This window comes from Medicago truncatula, chromosome 6, assembly GCF_003473485.1.
Source record: "Medicago truncatula cultivar Jemalong A17 chromosome 6, MtrunA17r5.0-ANR, whole genome shotgun sequence".
NCBI classification, from domain to species: Eukaryota; Viridiplantae; Streptophyta; class Magnoliopsida; order Fabales; family Fabaceae; genus Medicago; species Medicago truncatula.
Window position 1 is genome coordinate 30,893,735 of NC_053047.1, and position 16,667 is coordinate 30,910,401.

The 16,667-nt window shown below is 32.5% G+C and overlaps 1 protein-coding gene across 1 annotated transcript; it reads right to left on the minus strand.

Annotated features, from left to right (window-relative positions):
* Positions 1–3,432: 3,432 nt before the first annotated feature.
* On the minus strand, positions 3,433–12,888 carry LOC112422519 (uncharacterized). The gene is made up of 8 exons (XM_039826882.1): positions 12,708–12,888; positions 11,882–11,971; positions 5,616–5,863; positions 5,326–5,529; positions 5,126–5,218; positions 4,897–5,000; positions 4,416–4,793; positions 3,433–3,469 (listed from the first exon to the last, which is right to left on the minus strand). Exons 3-7 carry the CDS (start codon positions 5,655–5,657, stop codon positions 4,685–4,687), a joined length of 552 nt encoding a protein of 183 aa, XP_039682816.1. The 5' UTR covers positions 5,658–5,863; positions 11,882–11,971; positions 12,708–12,888; the 3' UTR covers positions 3,433–3,469; positions 4,416–4,684.
* Positions 12,889–16,667: the final 3,779 nt, after the last annotated feature.

Here is a 16,667-nt window from a genome sequence, read left to right on the forward strand (position 1 = left end):
TTTATTTTAACGTTATGCTTTTGAAATACTGCTTCTGACCAATATGTTTTGCTCTGATTTATGACTTGGTGTATAGAATTTCTCACCATTTTTCTCATCTCCTTCTTTATGTCTTTATTTTATACTTTTTGTTGATGACAAAAGGGGTAGTAGATGTATTGTATTAATAGGACCTTCTTCTTATCTCTTAGTCTATTAATGTGAGATTATTCTCAGAGTTATTGCGCTTTTAAATGGTGAATTTAATTAACTTGGATAGAACTCAGGGGGAGCTTCCAAACCTCACCTTAAAGTTGCTGGAACAAAATGTGTTTTACCCTTTAAGAGTTTTGATGATAACAAGGTATTAAAAATTGTCAATTGGATATGCTAATATTTATTCAAGTATACAGGACCATAGACAAAATTTGACATCTTAAAAAGGTCTTGGAAGAACAATAGAGAGCAAAGGAATCTACAAAAAGGAAGCTTAAAGCGTCTGAAGAAAACTGCTCCTGAAGACAAAGTGCTCCTGAAGTAGCGACGTCATCAGAAGCAAGTTCATCAGAAGCTGAAAATCACTAGAAGCTGCAGTTCATCAGGAGATGCAACATAAAGCTTTAAAGGTTGTTCAATGGATTTAATCTCGTCTAAGCATTGCAAAAGGCTGTTCAATGGACTTGAAAGCATTTGAAGGCATTCGATGCTTGTTCTTCAAAGAGCGTTGACAAAGTACAATTGTACGAAGTGTACAACCACTACCTCCACTACTCTGATATTTGTCTCTGCTACAAGACAAGAAAAACAGCTCTGCCTGCGAAGATGTTCCTTCACAATGGGAATGCATTTGAAATTGATCCTTCGTAGGACAATAACCATATCAAGCAAAAGATCATTGGTGATTGATCAAAGCTTCAAATGACTCTATTTTGAATGTGCTGGCAATTCACAACGTCTCTTTCACACACTTATATAAAGGAGTGAAGACTTAGAGTTTTGTACAGAATAATACCAAGAATTACAAGTGCGAAAACTCTGCTGAAATTGTTCTGCATTCAAAAGTTCACTTAAAATTTCTTAAGAGTCTATCTGATTTGTATTGTGAACACCACTGATTGTATATCAAGTGTTCAACCTCAAACATTTTTCTTGTAATTCTATTTGAATTAAGAAGTCTCTCGCAGTTGTGCTTGAGCATTAGAAGTTTCTTGATTGTGTTCAGGAGCATAGGAAGTCTCTTGCCGTTGTGCTTGAGCATTTTGAAATCTCTTGCTAGTTTTAGCAGTGAGCAATTGTAATCAGATATTACATAGTGAACTCTCCTTGGAAGTGCAAGGGGGACAGGACTGACTTCCGGTTTGTGGAAGGAACCTGTATAAATTGCTTTGTGTCTTTCTTCTCTCTCTCTCTCTCTCTCTGTTTTATCCGCTGCATCTAGTTCTGAACATCACTTCAGAAGTAGAACTCTATCTGCTTCTGATCAGTGTTTTCAGCTTAGGAGAAAAAGAGGAAAAAGCTAACACAATTCAACCCCCCATTCTTGTATTTTTCTCACCTTCATAATATTATTGTGACTATGTCTCTTAAGTCAATAATAATTCGTGTCTATAATTGGTGCCAAAGACGGTTTGCTAATACGAAGAATAAATTTCAAAATCAACTGGAAGAATTTTAAAGGTTAAAATAGGTGTGATAAGCAAGAGTGGAAATAACATTACACTCTATCTCTGGTCTAGATTTTTGCAACTGTTAGTTCTTTTTTTGGCTCGAAGCGTTGAGTTTTGTTAATTTACTTTTGTGGAGGACCTTGTATTTTGTGTAATTGGTCTTAAAAATGGACTATTAGAAGCTAGGTGAGGAGAATTGCATTTAATTCCATTATTATTTGATTCCATTACCATTTTTTTTTAATCAGTCTGACTCTATATATGATGAAAACTTGTTCCTTATGCTTGTTAAATGACTTGTATTTCTGTGTGCAATATCGAAAGGTACATATAAATAAGTTTGATTGTGTCATTTTAGGACTATAGAAATCAAATACTGGTGTTAATGAGTACGATTTGTATTTATCATCGACTTGCATGTTATAGTAATGAGAACAATAATAATTCAGGAACAGAATACTAACTCAAACGGTATATCCTGTATCTATCTTATTGTTCGAGGAAATACAAAACAAAGGATAAAACTTACTAAATCGATTATGTTGTTATATTTGAAACACGACAAGCATTTCCTATTTGAAACTTAGGAAATAGACTGTTGATATCCCCTGTGGCTACTTTGGGTTCGTAACTCCGTTGAATGATATAACTTGTCCATTGTTTGTTTTTGTGACTGCAGATTATATATATATATGATACTAAAAAATATGTAAATGTGTTTATAATGATTCTGTTAAATGTGAAAATGTTTCATGCGCATCATAAAAAAACATCTTCATCAATTTTCTCTTCCATTGCAAATTGTATAATTATTGTTTGGCTTTATTTTCAAGTTGATCCTTTACTTTTTTGGGGGAAGACGACAGTTTTATGATACTCTTGTCTCTTACGATTCACGATAGTTTCAACTTTTATATAAGAATCTTTAAGTCACTACACCATTTATCCTTTTTAACAACAATCGAAAAATGTTGCCAGAACTATGAAAAACGCCCCCTAAAGATATATGGGAGGTTTTCCGGGTGTCTCCTATACGAGCGTCGCCTATAGTCTTTGGGGACGTTTTTTCATGTTCTTTGGGCACAGTTTTTTAAAACGTCGCCTAAGCCTTAGGAATAGGAGACGATTTTTTGGGGATTCTGAGGGGACGTTTTTAAATGTTCCCATAGATTGCTTCAATTAATAATCGTTGCCTTAAATTTGAATCTTTAAGAAAACATAAAAACGTCCCCATAGCTTACAGGCAACATTTTTAGAGTGTCCTTGTAAAATTTTAGAATTTTTCAATTATTTTAGAAATGTAACTATAGCTTAAAGGCAATATTAAAATTGTCAATTATAACTCAAACATGATCGAATTTAGCAATACAACCACAAAAGATGTAATATAATAAAATAGTTCAAACATTAATTCAAGACATAATAGTAATCAAAATGTCAAACATTACTTGATAAGTTTAATGCTTCGAAGTATAAGCCTACCAAAATAACAAAACAATAGTTCGGACAAGTTTAGTGGTTTAACTACAATCCAAAATGTGGCTTAATTACAATCCAAAATAAAACACCATCCAACTCGATCATTCAAGTTTATCTTGTAATTCATCAGCCAAATCGTCCACTTCAAATTCATCACCGATGTCATCCTCTTGAATTTCATCATCTAGGTCATCCTCTTGAAATTCATCATCTATATCATCCTCTTGAAATTCATCACTTAAGTTGTCCTCAAGAAATTCGTCCTCAAGAAATTCATCATCTATGTCTTCCTCTTGGAATTCCTCATCTATGTCATCCTGTACAACAGCTTCATTGATAACTCGCTGCATAAGAACAAAATACATCAACCAAAGATATTTTTGGTTCAAAGGCCAATCAAAGACATCAACAAGTGTTGTACCTCGCACAAATAAAAACCGAAACAATAAGTAAAACACAGTCAACATAGCCGCAAATAGGAAACTTGTTTTACACATTTTCCTTCCTTATTCCATCATTACAATCTCATTTTTAAGTTTCTGCAACTTATGTCATGTTATGCAACAGAGAAACAAACACAAAATGCAGAAAAATAAATCACAAGTTTGCACAAACACCACAAATTGCATAACCAAAATTTAGACATAAAATTCTGCAACACAATCAAAATCCGACTTTGGACACGCATTTTAAACAATTCAGCCAAACAACATAATCATAAGTTCGCAAAGCTCTAATTTAAACCCAACATACGCAAGTTAACAATTTCAAACACTTGTCTACATTCCAAGTGATGTCATTATACTAACAACTTTTTGCATATATAATAACAAGCAAAACAAAATATATGCATAAAATTCTACAACACAAACAGAATATGACCCTGCACACACATCTTAAATAATCATAAATTCGCACAGTTCTAATTCAGACCCTACACACGCAACTTAACAGTTTCAGGCACTTGCCTACATTCCAAGTGATGTCATTACTAACAACTTTTTGCATATATAATAACAAGCGCAAAACAAAATATATGCATAAAATTCTACAACACAAACAGAATCTGACCCTGCACACACATCTTAAACAATTAAGCAAAACAACATAATCATAAATTTGCACAGCTCTAATTCAGACCCTACACAAGCAACTTAACAGTTTCAGGCACTTGCCTACATTCCAAGTGATGTCATTACTAACAACTTTTTGCATATATTAACAAGCAAAATATAACCAGTTTAACTCAATTACAGTAACATAATCAATAATATTTCTATATATGGTTACCTTTTCAAGACATGAAGTTTGAATTGAAGTAGAGGAATGCATTTGTGCTCTACTATCCTTTGGGAAACTGTTAACATCTCCATGAGATAATCCTAGCAAATGTTCTATTGAGTCCATATTTAATTGAGGATTGCATTGTTGTATGACAGTCTTAAACGCATTTTGCAATCTATCAATCTGATCTTGAAATTCATGCCTTAAAGTAGATACCTCTTGACTATGTGCTTGTTTAGCATTAATCTCAACCTTTCGCTTTAAGGAAGTTTTAGTTACTGTTCTCCCATAACAACGTAACCTGCCGGGACGCTCCTTTCCCATAACAGCTTTAAGAGCTTCAGTATCACTTCCTTTCTTTTCAACCATTTCTTGAAGTTGGGACTAGCAAAAAAAATATTCAAGAAAACATTAATTAATATTATAAACAATGTTTGCCGACAATATTAAGTAAACACAATTTAACGTAACTGTAAATTTTACATACAAATACTTTTCCAGATTCTTCATCCAATTGCTTTCCTCTACTTCCTTTCCGAGTTTCAAAAAAACATTTCTGATTGAGTGGGTTCTCTTTTTTCCTTTTTCACACTGCACGAATCAAAATAAATCATCCCATGAATTAAAATGCCTCTCGTAGAAACTAGACATAAATTAAAAAAATGCTTAAAGAAACCAATCATCCAAGGGGTACTTTAATTGAGCGCGAAATTTACAAGTTTTTCACGAGTCAGAGAGAAGTTTTGGGGACCCATTCGATGCAGACACTTCAGTTGAGCTCTATTTTTAGCGTTACTTTCAGCCAATGCCTGCATTTAAGTTTTACAGAATTATTATAATAAATCTTACTTGATTATGACATACATAGAAAGGTGCAAAATTATGCACATACATTAAAAAAAAATATTAATCTTACTTGTATAGGCTCCTTACTATAGAATTCACAAAGCTCCCTAAAATGAGCTATTGGCACCTTTGGAGGACAATGTTTAAGTCTTTCGGTCATGTTGCGATACTTCAGAAAATGATTCTTCTTAATCTTGTGCTTATATCTTCTCCATGCATCTCTAACAGTAGTCTTAACCCAATCTCGTGCTTCAACTGACAAGATAAACTTCCGCTAAAAAAAAGTATAAGAGAACACAAGATCAATAAATTAAAGACTATAATAATTATACATTCAAATTCATAGATACACCCACATACATTAACATATCTCCATACACGGTTTTTATTTTTTTCTGGCATTGCTGACCAGTTGGTATATTTTAGAGGACAAAATGTTAAGTTCCTTGCCAATGTTCCCAAGAAGAGGCTCAAGTCAGATACCACTTTTTTAGTGGGACCGGTAGGCTGGTCAACATAATTATAGGTCACTTCTACTAGCTCTTCAAAAGTTCTTGCATGAATCTTTTTGCACAAAGTTCTCCCACGAGTTTTTCTTTGAGATATTCCTACAATTTTATAAAGTAATTAACATGACAAAAAAATATCACATGTTGGTTACTAAGATATAAAGAATACATGAAATCATTATTATGAAATACAAAACTAATTATCTTGTTCTTCTTCTCTATTTGTGTTTTCCTCTTCTTCATTGACTATCGGTTCTCTCGAATCTTCCACTCTATTTTTGCCAGATAGTGGCTGATTTTTACTAGAGCTAGGGTGAAAGTTGCTTCCCGGTTTTTCTCCATTGTTTGACTTGGTTGCTTCCATCTCTTTTGACTTGTGAAGTTCTATATAATCATGAATCAACATTGATGGGCATGTAGGCACCCTCTTAGCCTTTTTAGAGCATTCAGTTTTTGACATCATTGTGTCCAAAGATATATTAGGTTTCGCTATTTTGGAAGGAAATAAGTAACTTCCTTGCAACTGTTTTATCCACCTTCTGAATTTTCTCTCTATTGTTGTCTAGTAGATTCTCATGAGTTCTTTTTTCAGCATTCCTAGTTTCAATGTAATTTCTCATCAAAAGAATGTCATATAAAGAATAGGAAAATTTAAAGTAAAGCAAAGATATCAATTACCTTGAGCAAAATCCTTCTTAGCTTGTGGTTGCAAAATCCTAGGCCTCTCCTTTTGCTTTGTAGCAACCTCTTGAACTCTATTTTTTGCATGTAGTTTCTCATTCAGTCCATTGATTGTAGCTTTCCCATTAGTTCTTCTCTTTTATGTTTCTAAATTTAGTCTAATGATATTAGACTAAATTGTTTCACAAATGTTCTTTTCTATATGCATAACATCTAAATTATGGCGCAAAGAATCGTCCTTCCAATATGGTAATTGCCAAAAGATAGACTTTTTCTTCCATGGACCAAGCCTTTTTTTTTTCTCTTCCCCAATGGACCAAGCCTTTTTTTTCTTTTTTTTCTTTCCCAACATGTCAGTGATCTTTTTTAAGTCTTTTAAAATCTTTTTTGAATCTAACAAAGAAGGTGCAGACCTATATTCTGGCTTTCCATCAAAAGAAGTTGAATTTGATCTCCATACATGATTTGAATCCAAAAAGACTTGATGACCCATATAACACATCTTTCGACTATGTTTTAAGTATCTTGAAGAAGTTTTATGATTACAAGCGGGGCAAACAAGCGAGGCAAGCCAACTTCCCTTTAGTACTCCAACCAGATAGCATAGCATATGCAGGGTAGTCATTCACAGTCCACATAAGAGTTGCATGCATTCGAAATGTTTCATTTTTGGAAATATCATACGTTTCTACACCGACATTCCACAATATCTTCAGCTCCTCAATAAGTGGTTGTAAATACACATCTATTGCATTTTCGGATGACTTCGGTCCAGGAATAATTAACGACATTAAACGATTTTCAGCCTTTAAGCACAAATTTGGCGGATAATTATATATTGTTAATACAACATGCCATGTACTGTGTGAAAGACTCATAGTCCTAAATGGATTAAACCCATCACTTGCCAACCCAAGCCTGATGTTACGGGTTTCACGAGAAAAATCTGAATGTTTTGCATCAAAGTCTTTCCATGCTTTGGCATCGGCCGGATGCCTTAACTTCCCATAAAGAGTCTTTTCAATCTTGGAATCAAAGGAAAATGTCTTAGAACTTTGGCGGGAACCTTGTGAGCTTTTTTAATTTCGTCAGGCTCATTAGCAACTTCAGAATATTCTATCCACCTTGATGCTCCACAAATATGACATGAGTCATCTTTCTCGTGCTCTTTCCAAAACAACATGCAATTTTTGGGACATGCATCAATCTTTTTATAATCTAAGCTCAAATCTTTTGTCATAGATTTTGTTTTATTGAAAGAGACAGGGATGTTCAAATCTGGCATAGCCTCTTTCAACAATTCTAAGAGAGCAGTGAATGATGCATTGCTCCATCCATGGAGGCATTTCAACAAGTATATTCGAATAGTGAATGATAACGAGGAAAAACTTTCACATCCAGAATACAACTCTTGATTTGCATCATCAACTAGTTTATAAAATTTCTTTGCATCTTCATTTAGCCCTTCATGTACTCTACCTCCTTCAGCGACATCTTTAAACATCTCAAAAAGTAACCCATTAATATCATCATGAGATGATGTTTTGTCGTGACTATCACCATCAAGATCCATAAGACTTTCATCTTCACCGTGATAAATCCATTCCATAAATCCATTCCATGTATCTTTCAACATCAGTGTTTTGACTTCAGCCAAACGTATACCTGAAGTGAAAGATAACATGGTGGCAATTCACATCGTTGGATATAATAGCCTGAAGGGAAAAGAAACACGGTGGCAAGTTTGTAATTATGATAAATTATGTTTCACATCAGGGACAATAATGTCTGAAGGGAAAAACATCCCTCTTTTACTTTACCCCTCTTCTATGAAAAAATATCGTTCTCCCTCTCATTGAAACCCTAAGCTCTCTCCACGCAAACCCTTTTACCATCTTCATCTCTCAGCCACGTTGATCTCACGTAAGCCGCCGGAAAAGTGTCTCACGTCAACCTCTGTCTCTCTCACCGCCAGATCTTTTCTTCTCTTCCATTCTATGACCAGAAAAGTCTCTCGTCGCTGACATGAGCCACCGGTACTGCCGCCAACACTGTTCATCACTGAATCGCTCGATTTTGGGTCGATCTCACTCGCTCTCTTGCTGGTTTGACCTCCCTCACTCAATTTCACCAGTCACTCACTGCTCCTGTTCCTGTCATCATCATCTAGGTAATTTTGTTTGTGTCCATTAAATTTCAGATTCATATTTCTCTAATTTTTTTCAATGGTTCATAGATTTTGAAAAAAATTATGAAAAATATATATTAAAAAATAGGGATCTTGAGTTATGTGTTAGTGTTTTGGATTGTGGTAGTTTATTTGTGTTTTTGTGGAATAGATAAGGCACGGGGATGATTTGATTTGATGAGAAAAGTTGATTGTTTGTGCGTTAGTGTTTTGGATTGTGGTATTATATTTGTGACTTTACCATTAATTTTAGGGTTAATGGTGTTTTACCCCCCTGTAATATAGGTCATTTTTGGTTTTCCCCCCTGTAAAATATTTTTTTTGATTTACCCCCCTGTAAAATATTTTTTTTTTGGAATACCCCCCTAATAGGTCATAAAAAAACGAAAAAATTCTGAAAAAAAAATAAAGTCGTTTTTTTATAACCTATTAGGGGGGTATTTCAAAAAAAAATAAAATTACAAGGGGGTAAATCAAAAAAAATATTTTACAGGGGGAAAACCCAAAATGACCTATATTACAGGGGTAAAGCACCATTAACCCTTAATTTTATTAGGTTCAAACTATGTGTCATATATGAAATATCTATGCATAGAAAAAGAGAAGATCTTGGCCTTAATCAGCCATTATTAACTAAGTCATATGGCTGGGATTGAACTAATAGGAGATGGTCAGTATAAATACTAAACTGAAACTAAAATGAAATAAGTTACATTAATTTTAAACTTTTAGTTGTAGGGATAGGGGTCAAATTTTGAGTAGTTTATTGTTTTCATGTCCATAACAGAACCAATAGACGTAGGATTTGGAACTAACTTATAAGAATCAAGCTAAGCCATCATATTGTTCTCTAGTATATGCTATTTAATAACTTTATGGTCAAAGCCTAGGACTTAGATTCCATGTTTTGTGTCCGACAATATTATTATTTTTCAAATTCACTTTCAAGATTTATACACGTAGAAGAAAAACAGAATTTTTACCGGGAATAAAGAAATAATGAAATAACCATGATATAAAGTAGAGGTAAGAGACAACATAAAACTTAATCACGTTAGCAGGAACATTATACTAGAATTAACATGATTAAAAATGGAGTCATAAAAATTGAAGTAGTTTGGTAGAAGTGGTTGTTTTTGTGTTAGTGTTTGGATTGTGGTAAACATTGTTTGATGTCAATGCCCCATTTGACTCAATTCTTATTTGTAAACATTGTTTGCTATCAAACTATCCATTAACAGGAACCAAAGTTCATTGTTTGCTTGAAACAATAAGAATCAACAATCACTAAGAATCTATAGATATGCAAGAACCAAAAAACCTATTATACATGTCCTACATTTCATCTGTCATGTCATACATCTCACTTTGAACTTTACTGTTCATACAAAGCTGTCTTAAGAGTAATAGTTACAAATAAGCTATTTCGTACTAGGACTAGTTCTTGGCTTGCAAGATATTTAAATGTCACCCTGAATTGGATAAAGCTTCCTTTTGGGCTGATGCCAGGTTAGTTTTTCATTCCATGTGGGTATATTTGTTTTGAGCTAACTACCATGAGGTGGGGATGGTGTGAAAGTTTGTAAATGATTGTTTATTGCTCTTGTATCAGTGAGTTTCAAGACATATTTGATTTGGATCATTTTATTACATCCTTGAGAGACGAGATGCGGATATTGAAAGAGTTACCTCCTAGAATGAAGCAAAAAGTGGAAAATAGGTTTCTTTACAGCATGCCACTGATTAGTTGGTATGATATGTCTTACTATAAGAATCAGGTCAGTTTTTTTTTTTTTTAAATCTTTGGGCCTATTAATTTCATGAATTTAAAATGCTTTATCGTACAATACCCTGAACTTTCCTATGGTTTTCTCTCATACAATACCCTCAATTATGTTTTCTTGGTTTGCCAAATTCAAAAGTAAATGGTGTTTTGTTTTCAGATTCTGTCATTGATACAAAAGTATAAAGTGTCCATTTGAATTGAAACTGCGTTGCCGAGTCAATTTAAGTGCTCTTAGATATTCTCCTCAGATTGAGAGTTTGGCAGAAAGGTTATCAATCATCTCAGGTATTAGTGATAATACAATAGTCTAGTAAATTTAGTATGTATGAAGCTTTAGTATGTATGGATCTATAAGTATTTTTGTATGAAGCTTTTGTATACGAATTAAGCTTTTGCTATAATCAGGACCTCTTTTATTATCATTTCGTGTTTGTTGATAATAATTTTTATTGATTGGATCTCTAATTGGTCTCCAACTGTACATATTTTGCTTGAACATGAGGTTATAAGATTGTTGATGTTAAAATATTATGCTTAAATTAGATTGACTAATATAACTATTTTAAGATGCATATAATTATTATAAATGAATTGAATATATGAAACAGATCTGGCACTGCAGTAAGCATTTGTAGTAATTCAAAAAACCTATCAGTAGTTTTCACATCGGTGTACATTTAAGCCGATGTGAAATATACGTATTTGACATCAGTTTCAGTGGTAAAACAGATGTGAAAGCCTATTCTATAGTATTAAATAATCACATATCAAATCAATGTTTAACTGCCAGATGTGGAAAACCACTTATCACAACTGTTTCTTACCCGATGTGAAATGTTACAGACATACAACCTCACCTTTAGTACATCGGGTGGGACCCGATGTGAAAAGTCGATTTCCACTGATGTTAAATGTCATTTCTGTAGTAGTGATGGTCGTACACTACATCTCTAGTTTCCCAACTATCATTGCAACATACAGCACAAGGGCACAAAATCTCTTCTTCTTCAACCATTCCTTTGGTGAATGCAATATCCAAAAAGTAATTAACACCATCCTTGTAACTTTGACTATGTGGAGGCAACGCCATCCAATCCTTCTTTATCATGTTTGGTTTACTAAAATGAAATAAAAGTTTACTATAAGCCTATTATTAGTTTATTACTGTAAGCCTATAAGGGAATAACTACAATAAGACATTATATATTATATACATTTTAGAGTTTTTTTAAATCGACAATTAAAAGGATAAATTCAAATGAAACCAACATACCTGTAACTATTAAAAAATAAAACTACTACTATATAGTAGGAATAGTACCCTTTTAATTTTTAACTAAAATATAAGCGGCTGAGGCAAAATCAAATTGAAGCAAACATTTCCATTTTTAGTAAAATAATATCTTAAGCATGTATGAAACATATACAACAACAAAGAAATTAAAAAACTTGAAAATAATACCTGAACACACCAACGCAAGAAGCAGCAACACAACAGCACAGAGAAGCAAGAACGCAACAACCCCGAAAATGTCGTAAACGTAGAACAGTGCTGCAATAAACTAAAGACGCGTGAGCACCAATATTGCCAATACAACAACAATATTTTACCTAAATTAAAACCTATGAAGCACGGATACCGACGCCGGACACAAACACGCTACTATAATTTTAAAAAAAATCATATAATTATGTGTAATTATATATGTCAGTGTCGTGTCGGTGTCGAACACAACGCGTGTCCGACAACGGGTCACGCCTAATCCAAACATGGTTCATAAACTGAGTTTCAATACAACCTAACAACCAACTAACATCTAGTGACATGGTCATTCAAATCCAAATAACCCTATTTCAATAGCTCACGACAAAACACCCATAAAAGGGTCAACAAATACATCAAAATAAATTCCAAAACATCACAAACAGTAAAACTAAACCAACTACTACTTTAAAATTAAACTATAATCATTAAACCTGGGTTATTCACAAACACCAAGCTAATTTCATAATCGAATTAAAGAAACTTTTTTTCACAAATTAAAAACACTTGGTCAAAGAATACACGACAAAAATTTAAACATCATTAACCCTCGAATCCACCGATAAAACAAATGTCATGTATTACAAAAACATTCAAAAACGAAAAATCGGAACTTTAACGATTAAAACAACTTAAAAATTATAAATAAACAATAAAGATTCGTTTTTCAATTGAAATAAAAAAAATAAAAATAAAAAGTAAAAATAAAAATAAAAATAGAGATGAAGAATAGAAGAAGAATTGCATGAATCTTTTGTTATTTGAGATGAGCAGCAAGATCTTTTTGGGTGTGAAGAATAGCGAGTCCAGATTTGAGGAGTGACGAGAGAAGTTGAAGTTATGGGTTTGAGGAACGAGGGTGATTCTGGAACAACAAGAGCAATTTCTGGAACGAGGGTCACATGATTATGGAGAAATGTTTGATTTTAACAAGAGTGATTTATGGACAACAAGAGCGATTTGGATTGAAACGATTTTTGGACAACAAGAGCGATTTCCCAAGAAGTTGAAGTTAGGTTTAGATTGAAACGAGGGTGTGAATGGAACGGAGTGAAGGGAAGATTGATTTTGATTAGGTTTGTGTTAGAATGAATTTGGGAAAGTTACGTATTTCTACCATACAAATAAAGATAAGATACTCTTATGTTATATTATTATTATTATTATTTATTATGTTTTTTTGTCTAAAAAAAATTAGTCACTTTGGTCCCTGAATAGGAAAGAAATCGTCACTTTAGTCCCTGAATGTATAGATAAATTGCAAAATAGTCTCTGAATGTATACTATGTTAGTCAACTTAGTCTCTGAATGCAGACTTCGTTAGTCAATTTAGTCCCTGAATGTAGACTCAGTTAGTCACATTAATCCTTGAAATTGACTAACAGAGTCTACGTTCAAGGACTGTTTTGCAATTTCTCTGCATTCAAGGACTTAAGTGACTACTCTTTTCTCATTCAGGAACTAAAGTTACTAATTCCCCAAAAAAATTATTATGTTATTTTTTTTATTTTACAAAATAAAGATACATTATTATTATTACTATGTCTTACAAAAGAAAAAGCTATATTTTTTTTACGTGAAGATATATTATTATTATTACCATGTGTTACAAAGAAAAAATTATATATATATTTTTTTTACGTGATGTGTTAGCAATATTTTGTTTTGATTTTTTTATTTTCTTAAGAATGATTGGAGGGAAAATTTGTATTTTGGTGAACAAGTTTAGAGGGAAGATTGCCACCAAAAATTTGATGTTGTTGAAATTTTTATGAAATAACAGAGTAACGCTTCAAAAATATCCTCAAAAGTATTTAAGGGGACAATTATGATTGTTACCAAAGAAATAATAGAGTGACGCTCCAAAAACGTCCCCAGAAGCATCTAAGGGGACAATTTTCAGGGGTTGCGAATTTATTTCTAGCGACGATTAAAAAATGTTGCCTTAGGGACTTTTAGGGGACAATTTTTGCACGTCCCCTAAAAAAGTGTTGCCAGAGACAACAAATAGTGTAGTTATTATATCACTATTAGGAGCAACATCATCAGCCACAGATAATTCCTATTTTCAGTGTTTTCTTGATCCTCTTTGGTAATTTGTTCAGCACTTATTATTTGCAGTGGTAGTGGTAACATCAACATCAGTATCAATGTATCATTTACTAAGACATTTACTAAGTTATTCAATTTCATCTCAGACATTTTGTTCTAAATAACAATTATTCTATGCAACAAAGCTCAAAATTGAACAAGTTCAAAGTTGTAAAGAATAGCATATACAAATTCTCAGTATCAAGATATATAAAATAGACTCCTGTCAAAAGTCCCACATCGAAGGGGCTGAAAAACAAAGAAAGATTTACCTATAAAAAGACGCTTCTATACCTCAAAGCCAACTAATCTGTTCTGAACCAATAAATCTCATTGTGTAGTCCACTTAATTGATTTTAAAGTTCATTAGTAATAACTTTTGGTGAATTGATTTTTGAGAATCTCAATAAGAGATAAATTATTGTTGTTAATAATATTTTTCTTGTTTGATTTTTTCAACAATCAATTTACTGAAAAAACTAAGAATCCATAATTATTTTTTCTTTCAGAAGGATTTGCAACTGATTATCAACATAAATTCTTTGAACCTTTCTTGCAATTGATTATTAAACAAACCAACCAATTTACGTACTTAACTTAATAGTATATCTGAAAATTGTAAAAAGAGACGCAGGTAAGGGTATAAGATAAGTAATACATGAACAGATATCAAATAATATTAAAGAAATAACATATAAATTCTCAGCACCAGGAAATATAAAACAGCTAGAAACATGAGGAGTGATATAAAAGTTTACTGTTCATCCTCAATAATTCACATTGTGCTGTTCACTTCATCGATTAAACAATTCATTAGTAATAATTTTTGGTGCATTAGTTTTTGAAGATATCGAGAATGGACAAAATTGTGGTTATTAATTAATTTTTTCTATGCTTTATTTTTTCAAAAATCAATGGATCGAAGTAACTAAAGTTTGAATTTCTTTTCCGTCCCTTAAAAAATATATTTATTTTCCTTTCCTGTTTAGGAGTGATATTTGATTGTGAAACTAACTGTTCTCTTAACCAAAACATGAATCCTTTGAACCATACTTATTTCCAATAATTAGGTCTGAGTCGTAGTTTGGAATTTGATTCCTTAATAAATTCGTAGAGAAGGTGAAAGACAAACCTCCCAAAAAAGTATTTGAATTTTACCACCATTTGAGTATTGCCTATTGATTTACATAAGAAAAAAAATCCAATTCCAAAAATTGGATTCAATATTCCTACTAACAATAGTCCAAGTTCATGTTCTAGTATTCTCTATTGATTTTTTTTATTTTTTAAGTAAGCATGCATTGTTATCTGGTTTTTTTATTTATTTTTTTGAATAGAATTGATACTGATTAAGCAGTTGCTTGTTAAACAAGCAATTGAGACAAGCAACTGTCTAGTTAAGTAACTAATTAACTACTATCTCTAAATAATTTTGCACCAAATAACGATCCCTTGTCACTGCAAGAAGTATAAAATTTTGCACCAAATAACAATTGATTGCTTATCACTGCAAGTATTATAAAATTTTGCACCAAATAATGCCCCCTTATCGCTGCGAGTTTTAATTATAAAATATGAACCTCAATGCATATAATAATACTAATATATACTTCAGGTTGTGAAAAGTGGAACATTTTGTGTAACTGGTCTCAAAATTGGATTTTTAGAACTTAGAACTTTAGATTGTTAGAATTGCATTTAAGTTAAAAATTATTGGATAGAGTGGGAAGATCTAGCAGGGTCCTGCCATGTTTGATTGTTTCTATTTCAACTGAATTGGTGCTAAAATACTTTGATTCGTTAGACTAATTGGATTTATTTGCAACATTAGATTCCTTTATCAATTGGATTGATTGAATGGTTCAAAATTTTAAAGAATACCATATACACATATTGATGTCAACAGTGCCACATAAATTGTGCTTTAACAACAAAGAGGGAGATTTACGTATAAAATACCTTTGTATACAAGTAGTCGAAGTAACCTGCATTGAAAACATTGACATGAAAAGCATGTCAATGTCTGATGAGACTGTATTGATGTCAACAGTCCCACATCGATGGTGCTATGGTTACCTGGATTTAAAATCGTGTTCTATGATGGGAAGCGTCTCCCATGAAACGCATGTTGTTCTTTCTAGACTTCTTTCATACAAGATATACAAGCTCTGATTATGTCAAGGTTCTGGTAGTTTACTACACTTGGCTTTGCTACAAAACAATAATTCCTATCATAATTCTATTACTTTATCAAAGATTGCTACAAAGCATACATTTTCATTTCTAGGCTAATCTATAGCAATAATTAGAGGATATATTGAGACTTTTGTGATCATTGTCCTACCATAGTCCTACCAACGTTCTTCCACTAGTGTACTTGTTTTGCATGTAGTGAAATCAATTGCGATATGAAAAAACCGAGTTGTTACGAAGAATGTTACACTAATAAACCTTATTATGCATTCATCCCTTAACCATCTTTTTTTAACAATTTTTTTTACCAATTTTTGTTCGTGAGAATAACAAAAATCATTGAAAAACAAAACATATATCATTTAGATATATTTTAGGAATCACATCATCATATAAAGTGAATGTAATTGAAGTTTCTTAT